Source organism: Stylophora pistillata, chromosome 5 (assembly GCF_964205215.1).
Source record: "Stylophora pistillata chromosome 5, jaStyPist1.2, whole genome shotgun sequence".
Lineage (NCBI taxonomy): Eukaryota > Metazoa > Cnidaria > Anthozoa > Scleractinia > Pocilloporidae > Stylophora > Stylophora pistillata.
The window spans coordinates 13,308,222-13,332,923 of NC_142523.1; the positions used below are offsets into that span (position 1 = coordinate 13,308,222).

Here is a 24,702-nt window from a genome sequence, read left to right on the forward strand (position 1 = left end):
GGGAAGCTGTGCATTAATATTTAATTCAAAATTTGCGTCATAATGCGTCACGGCATTGCTAAACTTTCAATGAGTGATTCCTTTTACAGGTCTATTTATGGAAATAAGAGCACTTCATACTTTGATATCCTTAAATTACTTAGTATTCATAATTTCTTTTCTATTCAAGCCTATTGAAGCATTCTCGATTAAAAATATCAGGATTAAAGGGTTGGCTCTTTACTTATAACTCTTCTTGTATTGCGGCAAATTTTCTTTATTTCGTGTTAATAGCGTATACGCGATGCTTGATAAAAAGTTACTTCTATTTTTACGTTCATAAAATATGTTTTATTTACTCTAAAGAATGCTGGGGGTGTATTATTCTACAGCAGATACTACAGCCGAGACTCTGAACCAATTGCAATGAACTGACAAGAGATCGAATGCCCCTCATTCGTTTATTATGACTTCTTACAGCATCTTTCTCCAAAATGGATAAAAAATGTTGGTCTTGGCACTTGTTCAATGATTTACCGTGCAGTGTGTTTCTACCTCTTTACATGTTCTGTCGGAAAGTTAAAAAATTGAACCTTTAAAAGGTGATACCTATAACAGGTGTTGCATATGGTGATAAAAGCACTCTATGATGTAAATTCCTGCTTATTGACAATTTTTGTTCTATTTTTAAGCTTTAAGGCATTCACAGCCAAAACTATCAACTTTCAAATGGCAGAGTAGGTAATGTTAGATTAGACAGTCAAAATCATAGAGTATATATAACTCTTCTCACGGCAAAATGTCTTTAATTCGTGTAGCGTATAACTCTAATTCATGATAAGGTACGGGTATAATTATGCGCGCCGTCAACGATTGAAAGAGCGTGCTCTATCTGAGTGCAAAACAATGAGCTAAGCTAAAGCTGCACGTCATCTGCCAATTTCCACTATGTCCGACCATTTCCTGAACTTCCTCTAATTTTTTTTCATTAATTCAAATTTCGGAACAAACGAGCCGGCAAGGAATAACAGAAGGAACAAACAAAGGTTTGTGAAAAATTTTAATTCGACCTGCCGAACCATTTCAGTTTGTGAATTACTGCAAATTGTGAATTATGATGGCTTGACATTTTCAATCAATCAGATTACTTCGATCATTTTAACAAGGATTCTGATCGACTTATTTTCGTACAGAGCATGCTGACGACATTGTTGTTCCCTTTGGACATAAAATTTGTTTCAAAAATTGAAAGTAATTTAACGGATTCTTTATTATAAAACAAACAGAGAAGCCTAGTCTGTGCTCTGTTGTGTTGTAAAACACAGTCAAGGGGATAATTTGTACACAAAAATTCTGCAATAGAAAGTATGCTCTGTACGGTACTCACCGTGTACACCGTGTACACCGTGTACACCGTGTACACCGTGTACACCGTGTACACCGTGTACACCGTGTACACCGTGTACACCGTGTACACCGTGCTCACCGTACCCTGGTCCATTTATTGAAAAACAATACCACGTTTTTGGAAAGGAGCACGCTTATTCGTCTGATTACGTAATTTGTATTTACAGTACAAGATGAGAAAAGATACTGAGGCCGATCGCGTCAAATTCATTCCTGTCTCTTATTCGTAATTCTTTCCCTCAATAAGTGTCATGAAATTTTTTTTTTTTTTTCAAGGAGATATCGATGCAAATGATTATGAACTATTTCTCAGTGTATTGGTTTGAAATCTTAATTTTCATCGACTGACGCAATTTCGGGTTCAAAGAGTCATGAATTCACGAAAATGAGATTCTAGACTTGATTTGTCATATATGAATATGATTAAAATTGTTTGTAAATTGGATCACGTAATATTACACCAAATTGGAAGTGAACTGAATCTTTCGGAATTCTCCCGAAGCTCTAATAAAAACAGAGAAAAACCCTACATTCTTACTTCTCTTTATTACTGACTGGCAGTGTCACTTCACAAGCTGGGAACGAGGTTGAAGTAAAATCCTACACTGATTTCAACTCAGTATTGTCTTAGTTAACGAAATCACGAAATCAAGAATATTTAAATGACATGATAGCAACGGGAGATAACAGTTTTTTACTCTTCTTCTCACAGTTGGTTCAGAAACAACTATTATCTCAACTACACTCCTTCGCCAGATTGTCAATGCTTTTCTTAGAAACCCTGCAGTAATTTGTTTGGTGTTAATTAACGAACACAGCTGCCTTTAGAGATCCGTAGAGGTGCATGGTTTGCACGTTACATCATTGTCGTCATGTTGGTGGACTTAAACAATGGATATCTCATTAGCTTCTTTTGTTCGTCCACCAGCATTTGTTCCTTTCACCATTATTACCTGCGTCTCTAGAGACTGGTTGCAAACCACCTTAGGGGCCGACCATTAACTCTAGGAGGAGGGGGGGTGGGTGATTTGAAAAATAAATTTCCTGCAAGCGCTTATTGGAAGAAAAAAATTGCATGCAGCCCAGATGTAACAGAAAAAAAAGGGCATCGAGAACGGAAAAAAAATATCCTGCACAGCAGATTGCTAGGAAAAAAATTTCTTGATGACCAGAAGTCACCCAACCCCCCCCCCCCCCCTCAAAAGTTAAATGGTCAGCTCCTTAGGTGGTTTGAACGTTACGTCATTGCCCCCATGTTGGTGGACGGAAACAATAGATATCTCCTTAGCTTATTTTGTTCGTCCACTAGCATTTGTTCCTTTCACCATTTTTGCCTGTGTCTCTAGAGATTGGTTGCAAACCACCTAACTGAGATTTTATCGGCAAAAACTCCTTCAAATTGGTGTACCGGTATGATTTGATGACTCTTGATGACTAGAAAACCGTTGGCATCTCCTTAGCCTTTGATGATATTTTTCAAACTTTAAACCGTTTCCGGTCAAGGAACAGGTGTTGAAAGAAATGAATTAATGAGCACGTCTTCTTTCAGAAACTTAAACTCACATTTTGAGTATAAAAAATCTGAGCTCTTAGAGGTTAATACTTTAACTCTAGACTGCCACCAACAAAACAATTGAGCTATTTCAATTCATTAAAAATTTCATTTATATCCCTCCCTATTTCTTCTTTCTTAAGGGGGAGGACGAGGTAATTAGTTGACAATAATAGGCGAAAATGAAAACCAGAGGCTAGGACAAACATTCTCAGCAGAAGTCAAAATTAATTTTTTATGACAGATGTTAAACCACAATACTGTAAAATCATAGTTTTGAGAAAAGACAAAGGCCGTTTTGGAAGTTGAAGATTTTCAGAATTCTTCAGACGACTTTAAAAAACTAGATTTAGAGTTTTCTTCAGTTGTCACAACGTTTTGCCTGCTTAAAGGTGAGATTTCCCAATTTCCTCTTAAAGATAGTTTGACTTAATTTTGGTGAAATCGTAAAGTTTTGAAGAGGTTTCATAACAAGTGTAAATTCATACTCGGGGCCCGTAATCATATTTTAAAATCAAAATTTAAAGAAAAGAGTAGCAGGTACTGGCATCCTAACCAGTCCATTTCGTCTCTATAGCTGATGGTATCATTGTATGATTTTCAAAACATTTTAACCTCCTTGAATGAAAACAGAACAGCTCTTTACGGGCCCTTTAAGTTACTGAAACTTTCGAGAAATGGGCCTCTATCCTCCTAAAATAAACAAAAGAATGCTTTCATCGTCATAATTTCATCCTGTTTTGATCAAAGAAAAACGTTCCTTTTTTGTCGTCATCCCCTTTGATTGTAAAGAATTATACTTAAGATACAATGTATAATTTGCACGAATAAAGACTTTGATCAAACCGAAAAGCCTCAGATTTCACCTCTAGAATATTTGATCTTACTACATTTGAAAATCGTATAACTAACACTTCCCATTTTGCATTTATTATTCAACAAAATGAAGCATTAACGAAACAAACACTGACTCAGCCAAATTTACCTTTAAGATTGACTCGATAGCGTAACCTGCTGCTATCTCGTAAAAGCTCGAGTGCATTTCTTGAGATCAGGAAACTACACGAAACAGGTACATGAGGCACATGAAAAGATAAAAGAGACGCAGGTTTTCGAAAAGTTGCGTTTTTATAAATGAATATTGAAGCGGTTTCGACTTTTATGTCATCATCTCCTAAATGAGTTATGGAAATAGAATTATTTCGTAAAGCTTGTTTGGAAGATATAAAAATAAACGTGACACGCCAAAAAAAACCCTGCAAAAAACCCAATAAGGAGGTGTATGTTTTTCTAACTCTGTTAAGGATTAGTCAGACAAAGAAGTTTCTCATCATTAAAAGAATCATTATTTTTCTTTTCCAATTAATTTTAAGATTTTATTTAGTCCTTATAACAAAAAAAAAAAAAAGAAAAAAAGCAATAAAACAAACAACTGAAAACATGCATCATATTTAAAGAAAAAAAGATGTATTTTCACATGAGTGAGGCATCAAAGAAAACATTGAGATCTGGACTAACTGTGATAAGTATTCGTCGGAGTTAAAACGGAACAAATTTGAGGCCAGTGAAAGTTCTTAAAACCTTTTCGCAGCAGGTGTACGTAGTACGGAGAGCTACAGTCGACCTTTCTTTGAATCAGTCGAACCTTAAAGTTGGTAGCAGCTGTTGTGTTGTGTTCGAAGTCGAAAAATCACCACATTTTCTGCCGTTTTCAATCTCGGTTTACAGTGACGTTTTAGATACTAACTTTAGTAAGCGGCATATTCTCAGTACTGATCCCTTTACCACTCTATTCAGTTTGCATGGTGCTAGTTGGGTTGCTAACTTCAAAGATGTACATTTATAGCGTCTAAGAACATCAGTTATATAGTTGGTTGCTTCTGATGTAAAATCAGTAAAATAAAGTATAGAATCATATAAAATCTTTTTATACACCATGACACCTTTCTATTTTTTCTAGCAAGCAGATAAGAATTTTTTGAGTTAGCTTTATTTTTTTGGCTAATTTTTGGTTTTTGTCATTGTAGATTCCTGTACAGTTACTGTGTTTGATGATCCTCTACTTTGAATGGCAATGCAAGTCTGAAAGATAAAAGAGATAAAAAAAACTACATCATGAAAAAAATTTATTAAAAAAGACAGGGTACGTGGTAAAGATGTTATTCAGTAATGAACAGTACAGGCAAACTCGGAGTAAAAGAACCCCGATTGCTACTAGTAGTTGTACAGATTTAGGTTAATTATTGTTGTAATGCGCTTTTGATCACCTGGTATGTTAAAAGGCGCACTATAAATCAATAAATTATTATTATTATTATTATTATTATTACTATTTTTATTATTGTAGGAGTCATACCTACGACCCTCTGAATAGTACATCAAACTCTCTACCACTGAGCTATAGGAGATTCGAATCAGGAAAACCCGTTTAACTAGGTCTATGTTGACAGCTTGCTGCATACTGCTAGGAAAGGAATGTTGATTTGTAATGCTTCTGTGTAATGATAATGTAGATGAGGAAGGAATATTTAAGCCCTCAGTGTTTTGAGCGAAAATGAAATGTTACTTGGTGAATAATGCGGGTATATATTCGGAGAAAAAGAGCTCTCAATAGGAATAGAACCTACGACGTTCTGATTAGTACTTCGGACGCTCTACCACTGAGACTGGCTTTTAAAATTTGATTTCGTACTTAGTTCTTATTAACCGAGTGGGAGGTCTGTATGGGAGAATCTTGACCGAGGTCGCCAGTACAGACCGAACGCAGTGAGGTCTGTACCAGAGACCGAGGTCAAGATTCTCCCATAGAGACCGACCCAGCTCGGTTAATAAGATGTTTACTATATGGCTGTGTCTTCTAAACCAATTTTTTATATTCTTTGTACCTTTTTTTCTAGACTGGTCTAGATACCGGTCTAGATGGGAAAATATAGACCGCCTTCAATATTGATTTCAGCCAATCAAATTCGTGAATTCGGTAGTTCCCAGTCCTTGTGAGACACAGCCATATAATAATTGGTTTTAGCAATCGTACCACTAATGTATCCTAAAACTCATCAACACGCAATAATCTTTTATTTTAGTTTATTTCTTTTTTTTGCTTGATTCCAATGTAGTCAAAGTAGTTCCGTGATGAGCTTCAGGATGGCGTCTCTACTGCAAATTATTAATATTATTGCCCAATCAGTGCTTCTCCTCTTTGGACGGCAGTGTGCTGTATATGCACAGTCAGAGTGGAACTGTTCTCCACTCGTGGAAAACTTTACATGTGAGTGTCGATGATTTAAATGTTTCAGTTCTTAAATTTTACCTTTTTTGTCTTACATTGTGCTGTACTCAGTGCTACCGCATCTCACTAACCTTTCTGGCGAGGAGTCGGGAGAGGGAAGTGGTATATGAAAAGTGGTTCCTTTCGATAAGTGGACAATTCTCAAGCTTTTAAGAATCCAGGTTCTTTGATTAAGACATGACGCCAATTTTTTATGTACAACGCTTCTTAAACTCGTTTTCTTCCTGCCTTGTTATCAACAAAACTTAAAAGGAAAGAACTCTCTAGAAATCCTCAGATTTAATTGAAGACTATGCTTGAGAGAAGGATACTCTAACAACAATCATCCTCGGGGAAAAGGTTTTTCTTTATAATTTCCTCCATTTTCCTCTTAGTCCCATATAGATACAACAGGGATTATTACTGCTATAAGACTGCATCAAGTCTCCAACCTCCCATACCCTCCATAGAAGGTCAAGACCCTCTTTTATCAGGATCAGTTTCTCAACGCCAACAAAAAGTCGAGGCTTGCGCCAAAGCCTCAACAGGCAGAGGTTACAGGTACTTTGCATTGTACAATGGTGGGAGATGTTTGTCTGGGCCAGATGCCAAGCAAACTTACAAAAAGTACGGTAAAGTCGTATCTACTCGACGGTACTGCTATCATTACTGTTGGTGGGGGTGGTGCTATCGGTGTTACAGCTACCTTGTTCAATGCGGTAGTGGTCTCGGTGATTCGTTGAAGATGAATGTGTACAACGTGTACGGTATGTCATAAGCATTTAGCTTTATCTTTATCAGTATTTCTAAGCACCCTATAGAACGCTCGCCACCTTTGAACCTTCACCAAGTGACGGAATGGCTGGTTGACTGACTCACCGATTCAGTGATTCATCGACTTACTAACTGAATGACTCAGTGACTCACTGACTCACTGACTCTCCAACTCATTGACTCACTCGCTCACTCACTCACTGACTCGCCGGCTCACTGAATCCTGACTCACTTGCTCAAACGCTCACTCACACGCTCACTCACTCACTCGGTCACTCACCCCCTTGCTCACTCGCCCACTCACTCGCTCACTCACTCACTCACTCACTCTCTGACGTACTGACTCACTGACTTTCTGACTCACTGACCCACCGACTCACTGACTCACTTGCTTACTCACCCACTGATTCACTTGCTTACTCACCCACTGACTCAATAGTTCACTCACTAACTCACTGACTAACTCACCGACCCACTGACTCACTGACTAACTAACTGACCCACTGACTTGCTAATTCAATGTCCCACTGACTCGCTGACTCACTCGCTCACTCACTCACTGACTCAATCACTCCCCCAGTCACTGAATCACTCATTGACTCACTGACCCACTGACCCACAGACTCACTGACATACTGACACACTGACACACTGACCTACTGACTCACTGACTCACTTGCTTACTCCCTCACTGACTCACTCACTGTCTCACTGACTCACTGGCTTACTAGCTCACTGACTCCCTGATTCAATCACTGATTCACTGACTCACTCACTGACGTACTGACTCACTGTCCCACTGACTTGCTAACTCAATGACTCACTGAATGAAAGAATGAGTGAATAACCGACCGACGGTCTGACTAATTGTATCGAAACTGAATGACAATCTGACTGCTTAGTTGACTATTTGAAATTTGATAATAGCAAACTGTTTGTGGACTTCAAACAACAGCATATCAAAATAATTTAAAATAATGACAACTTTATATTTGTCTTTGACGACAGCCTACGACGTGGTGTTTTTAGTCCGGCTAAATCGCGGTGCCTTTCCACGATATGAAGATATCTTCTCTAAGAATTCTCTGGCGTTCACAAACGCCTCGTCGAGGTTGCAATCCTTGGTAGGTTAACAGAGTTGTGTTATCATTTAACTCCCATGAGCGACTAAATATAAGACAGAATTCCTCCTTACAATATCAATACGATTTCAAGCTGACAAATAATGAGAATAAGGAAAAAACAAAATGAGGGGATTATCAGTTGATCTAATACTAAATTCTCTAAACTAACATCCGAAGAACTGTATTGTAGACAGTAAGGAAAATTATTACACGACTCGGGCAGTCAGAGGGCCAATAACTAAAATCAACCAATCAAAATGTTGTATTGCCGGTCAATATTCTCTCTGTATTGGACCGGGCACTGTCCCGAATGGTCCCGAATGATACCGTGCTTGTGTCCCTTTGAACTTCAATCGTATAATAAATCTCTTATACTGGAACAATATCGGCCCTCGTTCTATTTTGTATGGACCTCGCTGCGCTCGGTCCGTACTGTCAAGACCTCGGGCCGATATTATCCCAGTACGGCCCTCGCGCTTGGTTAATAAGATATATTTACTAATGAGATTTTGGGAATGAAAGGGTTAAATTCGATAAAAATCCTTATTTAGTCTTTTTTTGGTTGTTGTTTTTAATCAAAATCTATTAAGGCTTAGTAGCTCGAAAGCTAAAATTTGGATCGAAAGACGTACCTTTGATATAAATATTTGGCTGAGGTTATTTCGTCGTGTTCATTAGTTTGACACTTAATCTTTGAGAGTTTCTCTTCACCTAGCAGTATAAATGATACCGGGAGATTGTTAAGCAAACCTCTTATGGGGGGGTTATCCAATCATGACTTGTTCCATTCAGCAGGAGGAGATTGTTAAGCAAACCTCTTATGGGGGGGTTATCCAATCATGACTTGTTCCATTCAGCAGGAGGAGATTGTTAAGCAAACCTCTTATGGGGGGGGTTATCCAATCATGACTTGTTCCATTCAGCAGGAGGAGATTGTTAAGCAAACCTCTTATGGGGGGGTTATCCAATCATGACTTGTTCCATTCAGCAGGAGGAGATTGTTAAGCAAACCTCTTATGGGGGGGTTATCCAATCATGACTTGTTCCATTCAGCAGGAGGAGATTGTTAAGCAAACCTCTTATGGGGGGGTTATCCAATCATGACTTGTTCCATTCAGCAGGAGGAGAAGTAAGGGTACTATCTTCAAAAATCACTTTACGCTGTAGAAACTGATAAGCTCAGGTGGTAATGCCTATCATTCCGTTTGTTTCCTTTGTCGTTCATCTTTCGTTTCTTTTGAAATCTTGCAGCTTGTAGAGGAGATAACCAATCGAAAAATATGTGGTGTCTACAATGGAACTCTAATGTTTTTCAGGTAAAATATGTTACTTCTCTTCGTTCTGAAGGAGGGTTTGTTCTTCTAGTATGTATGTTATTTTGTTTTCATTCATGTGTAATCTTTTCTTACTGACATTGTCAAAGCTTATGGGGAAGTCAATAAGTTCTTAACTGTAGAAAATATGACTCCAACTAACCTTGCTCTTCATGGTTGCTATGTCTCCATTTTAAGTCGTACATACACGGAGCGTGGGACGACTATTTGTAGGGGTCAGAATATGCAAATCTGACACTAAATCGATGTAAACAAATTGGAGGCGGCGTGGCCGAGTGGTTAGGGTGCTGGATTTGTAATCAAGTGGCCTGGGTTCGAGTCCTTCACCCTCTACTCGCTGGATTTGTTGTCGGTTGCCCCAAGTTCAACTCATCGGCCGCGCTTTGTAAATAGCTTACCGGTCTGCATCTTACCAGTGGGGATTTTCATGCACTTTATGTTTAATTAAAATCTTTGTTTGATTTATTATTTCGGCGCTTTTAGATATATATATTTATTAAAAACTGGATCATTGGATAATGCAATTCAAGACTTTTTATTGGCTCAACCATTATGGTATATGAGCCACTATAACAAAATCTAATTTCTGTACATTGTTAAATCCGGTTTCTTCTCACAAAATAAGGTCGAGGAGATTTGTCTAATATCTTGGGGGCGTTTTTTTTAATAAAACAATTATTCCACTTGCGCTTGTTGGATATGAGGTGATTATAGCGCTTTAGAAGTCAATAAATTATTATTGTTAATTATTATTGAACAAATTGACATGTAAACAGCAGACCTATTGATACCGGAAGGCCTCCAACGACTTACAGTAATTTACCAATTGAACTAACAAGCCAACTAGAAGCTGGTCACTAGCTTTCATATTCATTTCATAAAAAAAAAAGTTCACATTTATGATTTTTATATAACCAAACTCATTGATTCATCACTTCACGAGTTTCAGTCATTACGAACCAACATAATGACCTGGCTCCGGTTGTTCAAAGAGCGGATAACGCTATCCAACGGATAAATCACTATCCAGCGGATAAGTATTACCAAAACGTACTACGCTATCCACTAGATAGAGATTTATCCTTTTAGAGCGTTATCCATCCTTCGAACAACCGGGGCCTGCTAGATACCTCAGTTGGTAAAGCGCTGTTCCGCTATGGCATTAGTCTCTCTAATTGAACATATTATTTTCAGTTTCTCTCTTATGCAATAGACGCCCGTGTTCTAGAGAGCTACTGTCCTCCTCTATCTCATGCTCGTGATAAGAGGAAAAACAATGTTTACCCAATATATTTCATTATCGGGTTACAAGAAATTCATCAGCTGTCCTATTCTATTTACGACTTGTGCATTGACAGGGTGGTTTAATCTTTGACTCAATACAATATCAAGCGGGCAAGTGCTGAGAATAAGGAAAGAAGAGAATCAGGGGATTATCAGTTGATCCAAAACCAAATTCTTAAACTAACATCATAAGAACTTTATGGCAGACAGTAAATAGAATTGCAAATGAGATCTTGGGAGTGAAAGGGGCTAAGGATCAACATGTTCCGTACTGTTTAGCAGAATATAAGACCATTCAAAGATTGATGTACCATCGAGGTTTTCTGTAATTGCCATCAGGTTTAATGAATGCAAACATACTGGGAGTCAATAGCTGTTTAAGCACGCAAATGTCCAATAAAAATGTTTTCACAGTAGGTTTACACTCTACTGGGTAAAAGCCGTGGATAGTTTTCATAGTCTTTTTCAAATACGATCGGCCGTCGGGGAAACGAGAGACTGGGAAGAGTGAAACGAACAGTTTCAAACAATGCTCACCTACGAACACTCGTGAATACATCAAAAGTAATAAGTTATCTATGTTAGATGAATGATTGCATTAAAATTTTTTATATTTTTATTTCGTTGAGGCCCGACCACAATTCCAGTTACATAATAGGACATTATCACTTTCCGACAAGCTTTCAAAATATTGCGTACATCGCTGATAAGATGGTAGGATTAACTCTTAATTTCTCTGCCGCGGAAGTTATGGCCGTACACCAGTTCACAGGTAGGAAGATAATGGCTATTAATTGACCACTTTAAAAAATGGCTGCCGGATTAATATTCTTTTGTTTAAATTTAAATTAGCCTTTCTGGCCTCGCTTGAGATAATGTATTCTTTTGAATTTTATACTGGAGAACGAGGCCAGAAAGGCTAATTTAAATTTAAACAAAAGAATATTAATCCGGCAGCCATTTATGAAAGTGGTCTATAAGGTGATCATTGTACAGATCTTCGTTTCGGCCGTGTAGCCAAGTTATCCCTGTAGGCTTCATTTCAAATACATTAAAAGCTCATTTTGTTGTTTTCCTTGAGAAATCTCTCAACCTCGTGCGTAGCATGATGTCATATTATGTCACTATAACAACCAATTTCTTATCAAACTTGACAAACTTGCGAGAGTAACAAAAACTCTCCAGAGCGTAAAACTAGTGCATACAGTTTTTGTTCTGCTCACGTAAATGACAATTCACACCGCGCGTGTTTCTAGGGCTAATTATAACTCGAAAATTCATGAGGATATTCCCATGAAACATTCTGAGGATAAGTTTTAGTTAATGTGTTATTGAATTATTATAATTGATATAGTCCCTATTGTCACTTTCCTTTTAAAATTTATAGCACAGTGTCCTGGATTAAGCTCCTATGTTCGCGTATCAACATCTTTGTCGCGCGATTTTAACTACCCGACCACATATCGCAGGCAGGATACTAGAGTAATTCAGGGATATGTGAGTTTCTACTGCGCAAATCCGCCAAAGAAGAATTACACATGGGAAGTGGCGTATCTTGGCCCGGTTAGTGTGATTTAATGTACCTTGATTAGGTCGTGTCTCTTTTGTCTATATTTTGCGTTTCCAGGATTTTCGCAGCTTGTAGACTTGTTTTTTGATCCGATTAGTAAATCTGAGGCCACGGAGCGGTTTTCTTTTTAATCCGGACCACTGGAGCGCTTGAAATCAGCCAATCAGATTCGAGGACCACTGAGATGTTTGAAAAAAGCTGATATGTACTAAATGACTGAGAGAGAAGGTCGAACAGGAAAATATTTTGTTCGAGGTCAGGACTTCGAACCAAGTATTTTCCTGTCCGACCCTCCCTTTCTCAAGAAGTACATGATATGTTTTCTGTTGTTTGGTTTATTTTTATTCTTTGCTTATGTATTTTATTTCACCAATTACAATGATGTATCCAACATATTTTCGTGACAATCATATCCCTATGAATTGTTTGGCTGCTCCTTTAAAGGCGGTAAGCTGTTTTTTAACAGCATTCTTGTACATGCCGTCCGCTCTGCTAACGAACTCGTTAACGAACTCCTCTTTTGTCAATCGCATAGGAACTTACTTTGATAAGCCAGGAACATTATGACCAGTCTTTAGCGGTCTACACAAATTGGAGAATCTATCGTTTCCATTCTATCTCCATTTAGGACAACGAGACCGTGAGCAATTTCCAAACAGTCAGCAGGTCGATGTCTTGGTCATTGTCAGCTCGATTATTATCATATGGTCTTTACGTTGTGCAACTGGCGGTGAACACGCCTATGAGTCCTTACCAAGCCGGTCATGCCATTGGATTTCTTGAGATCAAACCTGGTCCGTTGTATGTCTACATTGCCAAGGGTTACGATGCAATATACACTGAAAATACCATAATGACAGTGGATGGCAGTGACACCTACGACCCTGATTTCTTTGCTGCGAAAGGTAACTTAGGTTTTTATACGCTCATTCCGATTGATATTCACAAAATATGGTAGAAAAGGTACCCAAAGGCTCATAATGAGATAAAATCATTAAAAATGTTCAAAGGATTTACAATACAAGAAACAAATACAAGTGTTTGCATGTGCATTCCTTTGAGCGCCATTAGAAAACGTGCTGCAACACCTTATTGGCGATATCATGTTGAATATCAAAACAATGTTTCCAATTGATAAGGTTTTCTAAATGAACTACATATGAAAAAATATTACAGAAAACGCACAATACATCGATGATAATTTTCCTCGCCCCACAAAAAGTTTCTAAAAAACCTCCGCTCTTGATATTCTTCCCCGTTGGAAAAAGCTCCTCCCCCTTCGGTTGGAGCCCACTTTATGAGGGTGAGCCGCTGCCGGGTCCATAGCATTACGTCTCACACCAGGTGAGGCAGAGGCCGGGGGGAACCTGGAGACGGTTTGATACCTCAAGCTCTAAAAGATCATATGAACTGCCTTCTGATACCAAATCAGAAATACTAGGCGTGTACTGCAAATCTTCAGTGCAAAAGAACTGAACGGTGCTTACTCAATGTACCATTTTCTCAATTAGGAAACTACACTGGAATGAATTTCACTTGGATCTGCTATAAACCAGGTGAGAGTCCTGAGATTGATGACCCCAGTTCTCTTCCTGTGGTGTATCCTGACGGTACTTCGTCAGCCTCCACTGGATCTGGAGGCTGCTTTAATAAAGGACCCGGAAGATTGCCATTCAACGATACTTCTTTTACAATAACATTCGACAACAGTTTGATGGTGCGAGGACACACATATTACATAATCCTCAGAGTGGAGAAACGTCAACGGTTTGATTATTACACGCAGAAAGTAGCCGTGGCAGAGGCCCCTCCTCCATTTAATATCAGGTACGCGGTTTGTTTACAAAGAATTATGCACAGCAGCGCTAATGAAAATAATTTTCCGACTCGATCTGTACAATCTGTTTAATGTGTATAATCTGACCCGTATGATCTGGTTCTGACTAAAAAAAAGGAAAATAACAAGATTTGAATAAAGGAAAGTAAACGAAACAAAACGAAACGAAATACTACTTACGAGATTTGTAGGCCTGATGGAAACGTGACAAAACGAATTGCAAACAACAAACTTGCAAGCACGTGGTCCAGACCATAATATGCAAACTAACCCAGTACTGCGCGGGAAGGGTAAAACTAAATATGACGTTTTGCAATCAATAGCTGACACAGGGTCAAACGTCTACTCATATGAATGTTGTAATGACCAGGCATAACTAGGTTCCCTGGTTTCAGGCTGTCCGAACCAAGTTGTCTCACGCAAGTTACAAACAACCACACAAACCAGTAACTTCATTGCGATTTAAGGGCATACATCCCCCCCACCCCACCCCGCCCCGTAACTTGTTTGGTAAAGCTCAAAAGAGAATGGTAAGTCAACAGGATACCTACACTTGAATAAGCTTGATTTTAAAAATCTTTCGAGGCTTCCTTTTTTTTATTTTGTTACCTTTTTACACAATTAATTCTCCTTCGCTTACCTTAAGAGTCAGTGGTCGTTTCTTATGTTATCCTTTGAAATTTTGCGGAGGAAACTGACGAGTGACCGGTCTCAGTTGTTCCCCTGGTGCCTCCTGAAATTTGAACGAATTGAACGAATTTGAACGAATACATCCACGGTGTAATTCTTTATCTATACCTATCTAACATACCTGCTTTGTCCATTTTCTTTTGTATCTCAGCTGTACGTCCGCGAATTGCGAGCGAAATGCAGTCATTAACTTGCGACTTGAATTGAATGCAGTTTGCGTGGGACTGTCAAGCAAGTGCAGTCAAAGTCTGACACACAAATGGTTTATGTATGAAAAAGAAAAGGATGGCGGAGGTAAGTTATCATTGTGCATCCGTCTTGTAAGTAGTACCTAGTTGGTTGTGAATTTTAAGAAGAAGGGGTTGCTGGTTTTCAATCGAATAGACTAATAAAGGGTCTCAATGAGGATCAACCGTCAAATGGCCGAAATATTAACCGTCAACTGTCAAAAACGCAGTATTTTTACCGTCAACCGTCAAATAAGCAAGCCAATTTTAGTCGTCGAATGTCTCAGATATCCTCAACTAAGAATTAAACTATTGCCTTAATTGGGGTAAAGTTCCGTCGTTTATAAGCAAAAGTTTTGATATATCACAAAAATACATTTACGCAAGTCTTTTGTTTTCTAGTCGCGAGTAAAACGGGTTAGAGGCAGAACTAACTTCCGGTGTAGAAACATTTCCGGTGTCGTAAAACGTTAGTCATTTACGAAGGTGTTATGAATTAGCAGTTCTTTACAAAAGCGTCATTATGGAAAAATTACGGCTAAATTCGCGCGTTGAGTTCGTTTTCTAAACGACATTCCAAAAGATTAACCGTCAACCGTCAAATGATCTTAATGTAACCGTCAGCCGTCAAAAAGGTTTATTTTTTTTACCGTCAACATGACCCCCCCACCACCCTTCCTATATTTTTCTTTAATTCTATCATCACTTTTCTGCTTCACAGACCATTAGGATTTCTGGGAAAAGTTAATATGGTTTGATCACCTTTGACAGTCGCAAATCAATACAATTTTTGGGCTTATATATGCCTCTAACGAGGAATACATATTTGGTATTAAGAAGTGCAAACCCAGGAGGAGGTAAAAATCTGGTGGGTGCGACTCTTTAATTTCGGTGGTCCTCTGATGGATAATTAGTCTTTGCTTGTATGTTAACTGACGTAGGAGGATGGAAGGAAACAGCCGGATTCTATCAGGCATTGATAACCTCATCCACTGGTAGAGCGATTGTTCTGAAGGAAAACTTTCTCCAAAAGGAGATGTTCTACCAGATAAGATTTCGAACTGTGACTTATTACAGGGGGGAAGGATATTCCTTCTACGACTTCCATACAAACAGCCCTCCCAAACTGGGGACGTGTAAAATGGATAAGAGTGAAGGAAAGGCAGCCCTGGATACGTTCCATTTACAGTGCAATGATTGGTACGATACGGACCTACCGCTGACCTACCAAGTGAACATTCCGAAAGAGGACGGCACATACATATTTTTAGCATCGGAAACAAATAATTCCATACCATTACGTCTACCGGTGGGAAATGAAAGTGATGGTAATCGATTGCAACTTGAAGTGGCAGTCATTGACTCCTTCTTGGCGTTCACTAAAATCAATTTAACTGTTGTCGTAAGTATCAAAATAAAAGGAGGTTCCTCGTTCCACACCATGGAATAGGTAAATAAGTTATTTCCGAAATGTCCGATGCCTCTTCTTGCCAACGAGCATTCGTGTGGAGTTCTTTCATTAAGGAGAAAAGGATTCATTATTTTCATGCTCAAAACTCGTTAGAAAGTTAAGCATACGTTTTACACTTCTAAGCTAGAATTTATTAAAAGGGATACATTTTGGCATAACGAAAGCACGTTATCAGAATAGTTGATTTTATTAGAGAAAGAAACTTTAGTGTGCCAGTTATTGCTCTACGTTTTAATTACCTCATGTTGTTGAGAAGAAATTCAAGAAATGAAAGTAAGCCAGAAGTCACAGTTCAGACTTCTGTTCTCAGATGGAATCGTCCTTCTATGTCCCTTCAATCTTTTTCTTCTTTTTAGAAGTATGGTATAAAGTCACAAACAATTTATTACTGCTTCGTGACTGGATGTGCATTTACTGAGATTCACCAATGTTATCAGAGCTTAGGTTCCTAGTAAAGTACCAAGTTTAAGTTAGCTTTATCTGTTTCCAAACACTTATTGCTATTCATACTGTATGATATGTCAGGCCTTGCGCATTTTTATAGGTATATACGCCATCAGGAGAGGAATTCGAGTCTCAGGCATCAGGCTTAACAGGCGAAGACAGTGAGCTTGAAGATATCGTAAACAAGGGACTAGAACAAAATGCCGTACAGCTGAGTATTGGTATTCTCAGCGCTTTCAACTCTCTGGCACAAAGCAATGCTACAACCACCGACACTTCCACGGTAAGAGATCACCTCGTTCTCTGTGAGAAACATGAGCTGCGCATCAGGGAATGCGAGGCATAATCCTGACAGGGCCACTGTCTTATGTTCTCGGGAAAGACACTTTACTCGCACAACGCCTCTCCGCATCTAAGAGTATAAATGGAGCTCTAACTTAAACCTAGGCCTGCATGTGGCTTCGAGTATCAATTTAAACCGGAGCCAGCATTTGGCTTCGCGGTGGCCCTGTTGGTACTAGCACCCTACCAATACCTGGGAACCACAGGGCTCAATGCATGTTATTTTTTACGTGCCTTCTGTAAAATGGAATTATGTGATCATGTTGCCGTTCAACTAATGGGATCATTTTGTTACTTTATTTCATCTACAGGTTAAAATGTTATTTACCTTATTTATTTATGAATACTTTACGTCAATTTCTTTCTTTAGCAATATAGTCCCTTAGCTTTATCATATTTTGGTGGCATTTCTGTTTTCATTGACAGGTTCGTGAGAACGTCATCAATAGTATAACGAAGTTAACAATAAATGACACTTCAAATGCGAATCAGATAGCGAGTGTGTTGGTCGAGGCTACAAAGGAGGAAGGGGGCATTTCTCCCTCATCAGGGGTAAGCTGAGCTTTTGTCTCCATGAAGTGATTATCACATAACATCATTAAACAAACATGTGGCGAGAAAAGGGGGGCTTATCAGCAAGAGGATGGTATCATGGGTTAATTGAAATCAAAATTAGCTACTTTGGTCACTGCTGGCAAGGAATAGTACATACTAGCCTCCGGCCGACTCTTCGATCAGCACAGAGTACCTTGTTAAATTGGGGACCTGTCCAAAACGGCGTCACGGTGTTTATCGCACGAGTAGTGTCGTGTGTGATAACTGGTCTCTCGTCTTTGGTCACAGTACTCGAACAGTTTGAAAATTACTCGCCTCCGGTTCGTGGTTTACGAACTTTTCTTGTGTTCTTCTAACACCCCAAGTGGTTTATTGCGCCGGTAAACCGATAGAAATTGCGGTCTCTTGCGTAACTCGACTATGCTTTACCATATTCATTCGTGCATTCCTCTTTGAATTTATTTCATTACATGATCTTGAAATCTCCTTTGGTAACTAACTAATCCAACTCTTTCATGCTTCAATGAAATCTTAACTTCTTACAGCCAAACTTCTAACTTCAGTTACCGCTTTTCTTAGAAGTGTTCGTTTCCCTTTTAAGCGAATCCTGCTTTGCTGCTTAGTATGATGAGAATTAAACATTATTGAGATATACGAACGTTAAAGCCAACTAAAAATCGTTCTCTTCAGCTCCAAGCCCTAGGAGCTTGTGAGAACATGGTGTCCGTCTTGTCGGTGGAAAAAAACAACACGGAGTCTAGAGATGCAGTCGAAAATGCTGGCAAACAAATCATATTGGTGGCAGGGAGCTTGTTAGGAGGAGCAGTTTTGTCCAGCGGGAGTGTGAATGCTTCACAGGTCAGAGGATAATAGAATAAGATTTCACATACCATTAGCTACGATCAGAAGCATATAGCCTTGGGTTATATGCTTCTACTCCGATGTACAAAGAGGATCGCTTTTATTAGAAGAATACATCCGCTAAACACAAATGAAAAATAGCTTTTAATTGTGCGCTTGTTGTGAGCGACTTTTTCTTAAAGTGGTAATGGATCATAACCATGTTAGTGCTTCGGAGCTTAAAAGTCACTTTTGTTCAGTACGTAAGTTCTTCTCTTAAAAGTAAACAATGCAGGTCTCTTATCATCATTGAACGGGAACACTAGAAGCTCACATTTTCTTAGTCATGAAAAACTACTCACCATGAACCAAACTTTAAAGTAAAAAGTTTCTAATTATTTCCTCCTAACTTTTTCTCGAATTTTTCAGTTTGGAGACGTCGCCAAGAAAGCCTGGAGCTTGACTGATACTCTAGCCAAGGTCTTTCTTGACCGTTTGCTTCCCGGTGAAACTCCTACTTTCTTTCAAAGTCCACGTGTCACCATGCAGTTGTACCGTCAGCATGCTGATGAAGCCCTACCACAGAGTTTGGAAGTCGGAGGGGGTTCATTTTCTCTTCCATCAAACCTCTCGTTGGGCAATGGGTCACATTCTAAAATTATTGATCGCAATGTAAGTAAGAAAAACAAGTGATGTAAAGGTTAAGTCATCTTACAAGTTTTGTGCATCGTCTTAGAAGAGATGTAGTTTATCGCAGGTACCCCTCACTAGAGTCTAGTCCTCCTGGCCGCGCACTGATGCTTATCTACACGTGCCTATCTAGTGTGCACCAGTTTCTGTTGAAGATGAAAGTCCTTCTTTGTAATTTTTTATTCGAGAATTGGTGGACCGTTACTTGCAATTGACTGGTTGATTTTTAGGTCGCCTGCCCAACGGCCTATTATCACGAGGCTTTAACAGTTACACAGTGTCACCCTCATTACTTACTCCTTTGATAATATTTGGCGACGTTCTCTTTGCTGCTCGATATGATTTAAAAAAAAGGCTCATAGATCATACTCAGCCATGCTGATAATAATAAAATAATAATAGGTGCGTAGAATGAAACTACCCCTAAGGGGTTTTTCAGCCACAATATAGATTAACTAAATGCTTAAAGATCCCCACCGGCAGGAGGCAGAAAAGTGGGCTATTTACAGAGCGCAGACAAGGAGTTGTTGGAACTAGGGGAAACCGAGAACAAATCCAGTGAGTGGCAGAGTGGAGGACTTGAACCTGGGACACCGGATTACAAGTCCAGCACCGTAACCACTCGGCCACGCCGCCGTCGCTGATTTTAAGTGTCTCCAAATTTCATTTTGTTCTAGGTGCAATTCTCTGATTTGGATCCTTTCATATGGCAAAAAAATGATACCCTTAAAGCAGGAACACGCGTGGTCAGTCTTTCTTTCCTGGATGAACATGGAAATCTGATACCAGTTGAGAACTCTGGATCGGACATTGAGATAAATATCCCCACGAAAAGTCAAATTCAAAGTCAAAACATATCGGTCAACTTTGTCAATCCCGTAAATGGTACCATGGCTTATCATACCTTTCGAGTAGAACATAAAGACACGGCGTTTTCACTTCGAATAGTGCCATTCAACGAGTCACACTTGGAGGTATTTTTGAGGCACCGAAAAAGACCAAACAAAACTCATTTTGACGATAAAATTATCTTGCCAGATCTTACCTCATGTTTACCACCAGAGGATGAAAATTGCACCGTTTTATCTAGGTTTATGAGATGCTTAGGTAAGGTAAATGTATCATCTACCTATCATGATGCCAACTTTACCAAACCTGGCCAACCCAAAACCTGCGGTCCTAAAAATGATTCCGTTCCCACGCCCGCGCCGTCTGAAAACGGCGAAGACGCGTTCAAATGTCCTGATGTGTGCAAATATGAGAACCTGACTTACTCAAACTGTTCGTGCGATGAGATTCCTAATCTCTACTTCCTGTTTAACAAGACTCTCGAGGAAAATCCTGCGACGTGTAGAAATTTCACAAGCTTCACAATGTGCCCAAATGATACATTATGTAAGAACTTGGTTAACGTTTTAACTTGCTATGCACTGGATTTACAACGTTACCGACAGTGCAGGGAGATCCTTTTCGCGCCTCGTAAACTGTTTTATGATACTTACGGAAGGTGTCTTGAAGATCCGTTCAAAGTTTTCTTCAATACTTCATTCGCAAAATTAGGCAAGTGGTATGTTGGTGTAAAACCGTACATAACTCCCTTCGTCAACCATACAAAAAATGCAGAGGATGACATGGATAATAATTTTGACAATTCTGGTAATCACACAGATCAACACTGGTGGCACGTGGTACTAAATATGACAAAAAGGAAAGAGGTGGAAAAGTTTCTCGAAGAATCCGTTGTCGAGGAGATGAACAACCACTATAACAGAACATTAAAACTAAAAAAGTGCAGGTGGTATAATGGCAAAAAATGCGAACGTATTGTATCGTTTAGACTATGGCTTTGGGAGGAGGAGATGGGAATTCATAATGATTATGATAACGATGACAATGACGATGAAAAGGACGACGACGACGACGATCGCCGCCGCAAAGGAAGGTCACTTTCGCTGACAGAAAGAGACCCAGAATCAGATGTTAAGGCTAGAAGACTTTGCATTGAAGTCGACGAAAAGCCTCCCCCACCTAAAGTTGGCGCAAAAATGGAGCTCATTGAAATACCCATTCTTGATGCAAATGTTTCGACCTTGTATACATTTGATGTTAGGTTCTACACGTGCCTTTTTTGGGATGAATTGAAAGAGGAATGGAGCACAAAGGGGTGCAAGGTAAAACTATAAAAAAAAAAAACTATGGACAACACCATTTCTCTACCACGTAGGCGATAGCTGTCAATAAAGGTTGCGGTCAATCGATTGTTTGACTTAAGGGCAAAATGCAGAGTGACTTAGAAAGAAATGAACCTTGGGATAATTTAGTGGTAAACCTATTGCTTGTAGCCAAAACTGCAATAGCACTCGTTTGTTTATTAGCTGATTGCAACACATTTTGTTCGTTTTATCCGTTCCAATCTTCTTTTTACTTCTTCTTCATTCAAAAATTTGTGTTTAGATATATTTCACCGCTAAATAACTCTTAAAACGTATTTCACCTTAAGACATCAGTAATACAGAAGAAATATATTGCTTGGATATAATTTTTTCCCACAGAGGTTTGTAGAGTTAACCGGATTTTAATATTTTACTTTTTTGACAGCCTGGTCCAAATTCGACTGACGAAGTCCTACAATGTTTCTGCAACCACCTGACCTCATTTGGAGGAGAGCTTTTTCCTCCGCCCAGCGCCATTGAATTTGACACGGCATTTCTCGGATTTGCCAGCCTCGGCGATACTGGAAATATCGGAGTAATCGTCGCCGTTGGTGTATTTTTCTTGTTGTACTTTATCGTTGCGGTGTTTGTAAGAAAAGCTGACAAAAGAGATAAAGAAAGGGTAAGATAATTTGCAACTAAATTGATATGATAAGTTGGTTTCTGTTTCAAAAGCTTAGAATTTCTTAAGCTTATATTACCTGTCTTAGAAAGGTATCATTATTTTCTTGCTATCTCGTTCATTGTAAATTGCTCAGCCGGATGAAATTATATCCGTTTTTTCCCTACAATTTTGCTATTCAGAGCCTTTTTTGTTGCATTTCAGTGCTATAAACCAACTGAAGATTGTGATAATTTGGTTCCCCGTAAGATAATTTGAAATCGTAAAATCATATGATCTACTCGGCAAAGATATACCGTGTTGCCATGCGTCTGCTTAGTAAAAGATCATAGATGATGTGAAAAAGTATTGAGAGCAAAAAGTGGCACACGAGAAGTAGTATAACATAAACAAATTAAGTATGATGCACGATCCTCGCAGTAGATAGCGCTATTTAAGCAATAGCGAAAATCAGACCTGAAAAAAATCAGGCCTCTACGGGACTCGAACCACTGACCTCTGCGATACTAGTGCAGCGCTCTACCAATTGAGCTGACAAGCCAACTGGGAGTAGGCCGTTAAGTTGATTCGTAATAAACCCGTGAAAGGGATAAATCAGATACAATTTTAGCGTCCACCATATATTTCATTGTATCTGATTTATCTCTTTCACGGGTTTATTACGAATCAACTTAACGGCCTGCTCCCGGTTGGCTTGTTAGCTCAATTGGTAGAGCGCTGCACTAGTATAGCAGAGGTCAGTGGTTCGAGTCCCGTAGAGGCCTGATTTTTTTCAGGTCTGATTTTCGCTATTGCTTAAATAGCGTTATCTACTGCGAGGATCGTGCATCATACGTATCTAATACCGCAGTTGAGATATATGAACTTCATATATTTCATTGTATCTGATAAACAAAGTAAACCGCGCGCTCTAATTGGTCAATTTAGCGTCCACCATTTGCCCATGGGTGAACGCTGCTGACATGAGCAAATGCAAAGACTAGTTTCCCCCGCGCGCTTGTTTTTTCTGGTCACGTAAGAGTTTTTCAAAAAAAAGAAAACCCTTTTGCTACAATGTATCAATGTTATGTTATAAAACAAATGGTAAACGCCACAGTGTACACTATTGCGTTATGGATGTACTTGGAGGTCTGCTAAGCACTCAAAAGGCTAGAGTCGCTCTCGGCTATCGCCTCGTGCGACTCTTATGCTTCTTTCGTGCAAAGCAAACTCCCGCGTGCATCCATAACTCAATAGTGTACGCTTTGGTGTTTACGTTTGTTAAGTCGAGTGTATTACTGATGCTCTTACCATATTTTGACGTCATCTGTGATCACTGATACTGTACAGACCTACTGCAACATAGAATCCCTTTGTTTTGTATGATAAAAAAAGAAAAATTTTGTTAATACACGACACAAGAAATATAAGTGATAGAAACCGACGTTTTGATGCATCTTGTGCCATTATCAAGGTTACATAATTAATGTTAAAATGCGGCTTGTGAAGAGCCTCTTTACAAACCCCATTTTATTATTAATTATGTAACCTTTTATAATGGTGCGAGGTGCACCGAAACGTCGGTTTCTATCCCCTATATTTCTTGTCTCGTGTATTTCCAAATCGTTTCTTATAAGAAAATTTTGTTAATGGTGATGTCATCTATACTTCTGTCCTTCAATCGATCGTAATTAAGAACCAATCAAAATGCGTGTATGATTCAGGTTATCATATAACTCCTCTTTATGTTTTGTAGCTGTCTGTGTCCATTCCTGTGCGGATAACAAAGCCTGGAAGTCATGCCTATGAGATTGCTGTTTACACAGGAATGTTTGGCTCATCTGGTACAACTGCGAATGTTTCCATGATGATCAACGCCGAAAAGGGAGAGACTGAAATACTTCCCCTGAGTTGTGGTAAAAATCCTTTTTCTCGAGGCAGTGTATGCTCCTTTGTGGTGAGACTCCCTCACGTTCTTGGTCGACTAAACTATGTGAGATTATGGCACGACAACTCAGGCCCGAGTCCATCATGGAATTTACATCAGGTTGTAGTCCGTCACGTGGCTACAGGTCAGAAATGGTTCTTTATGTGTAACCGCTGGTTGGCTGTTGAAAAGGATGATGGACAAATTGAAAGAGTACTCTTTGTGGCTGATCGAAAACAATTGTCAGGATTCCACAATCTGTTCTACACAAGAGCCTCCAAAGACATAGGAGATGGTCACCTATGGTTTTCAGTCTACACCAGACCGCCAAACAGCTCTTTTACTCGATTTCAGCGCTTAACTTGCTGTATATCACTTCTATTCTCCTCCATGCTTGTTAATGCAATGTTCTACGAGTATGGTTTAAAACAACAAGGTCTCCAAGTTACGTTTGGTCCAATTAATTTTAATTGGATAGAGTTAATGACTGGAATTCAAAGTGGTTTGGTCGTCTTGCCGGTTAACCTATTGATCATAAGCATTTTTCGTTATACTGGACCCAAATCATCGGCT

General features: G+C 39.1%; 2 protein-coding genes across 2 annotated transcripts in view; both read left to right on the top strand.

The window, feature by feature from the left end:
* Positions 1-6,059: 6,059 nt before the first annotated feature.
* On the top strand, positions 6,060-9,632 carry LOC148730369 (uncharacterized). Its single transcript, XM_088759506.1, has 4 exons — positions 6,060-6,206; positions 6,602-6,973; positions 7,989-8,104; positions 9,356-9,632. The coding sequence occupies exons 1-4, from the start codon at positions 6,071-6,073 to the stop codon at positions 9,422-9,424; spliced, it is 693 nt and encodes a 230-aa protein (XP_088615632.1). The 5' UTR covers positions 6,060-6,070; the 3' UTR covers positions 9,425-9,632.
* A 2,483-nt stretch (positions 9,633-12,115) lies between these two features.
* LOC111324875 (uncharacterized) overlaps positions 12,116-24,702 on the top strand; it is an 18,555-nt gene continuing 5,968 nt past the window's right edge. Inside the window, exons 1-12 of the mRNA XM_022928542.2 lie at positions 12,116-12,285; positions 12,921-13,197; positions 13,804-14,119; positions 14,971-15,113; positions 15,988-16,448; positions 17,062-17,244; positions 17,730-17,855; positions 18,549-18,716; positions 19,128-19,370; positions 20,066-21,559; positions 21,987-22,223; positions 23,959-24,702. The exon at positions 23,959-24,702 is cut by the window's right edge and continues 561 nt beyond it. Coding sequence (XP_022784277.2) covers positions 12,963-13,197; positions 13,804-14,119; positions 14,971-15,113; positions 15,988-16,448; positions 17,062-17,244; positions 17,730-17,855; positions 18,549-18,716; positions 19,128-19,370; positions 20,066-21,559; positions 21,987-22,223; positions 23,959-24,702 — 4,350 coding nt within the window. The 5' untranslated portion in view covers positions 12,116-12,285; positions 12,921-12,962. The remainder of the gene's footprint in view (positions 12,286-12,920; positions 13,198-13,803; positions 14,120-14,970; positions 15,114-15,987; positions 16,449-17,061; positions 17,245-17,729; positions 17,856-18,548; positions 18,717-19,127; positions 19,371-20,065; positions 21,560-21,986; positions 22,224-23,958) is intronic.

Bases quoted from the DNA above. Each gene is read 5' to 3' on its own strand.
- LOC148730369 (XM_088759506.1), top strand. From the start codon at position 6,071: ATGAGCTTCAGGATGGCGTCTCTACTGCAAATTATTAATATTATTGCC. The intron at 6,207-6,601 runs GTGAGTGTCGAT...TTTTCCTCTTAG, and splicing joins ACTCGTGGAAAACTTTACAT to TCCCATATAGATACAACAGG. The intron at 6,974-7,988 runs GTATGTCATAAG...CTTTGACGACAG, and splicing joins GAATGTGTACAACGTGTACG to CCTACGACGTGGTGTTTTTA.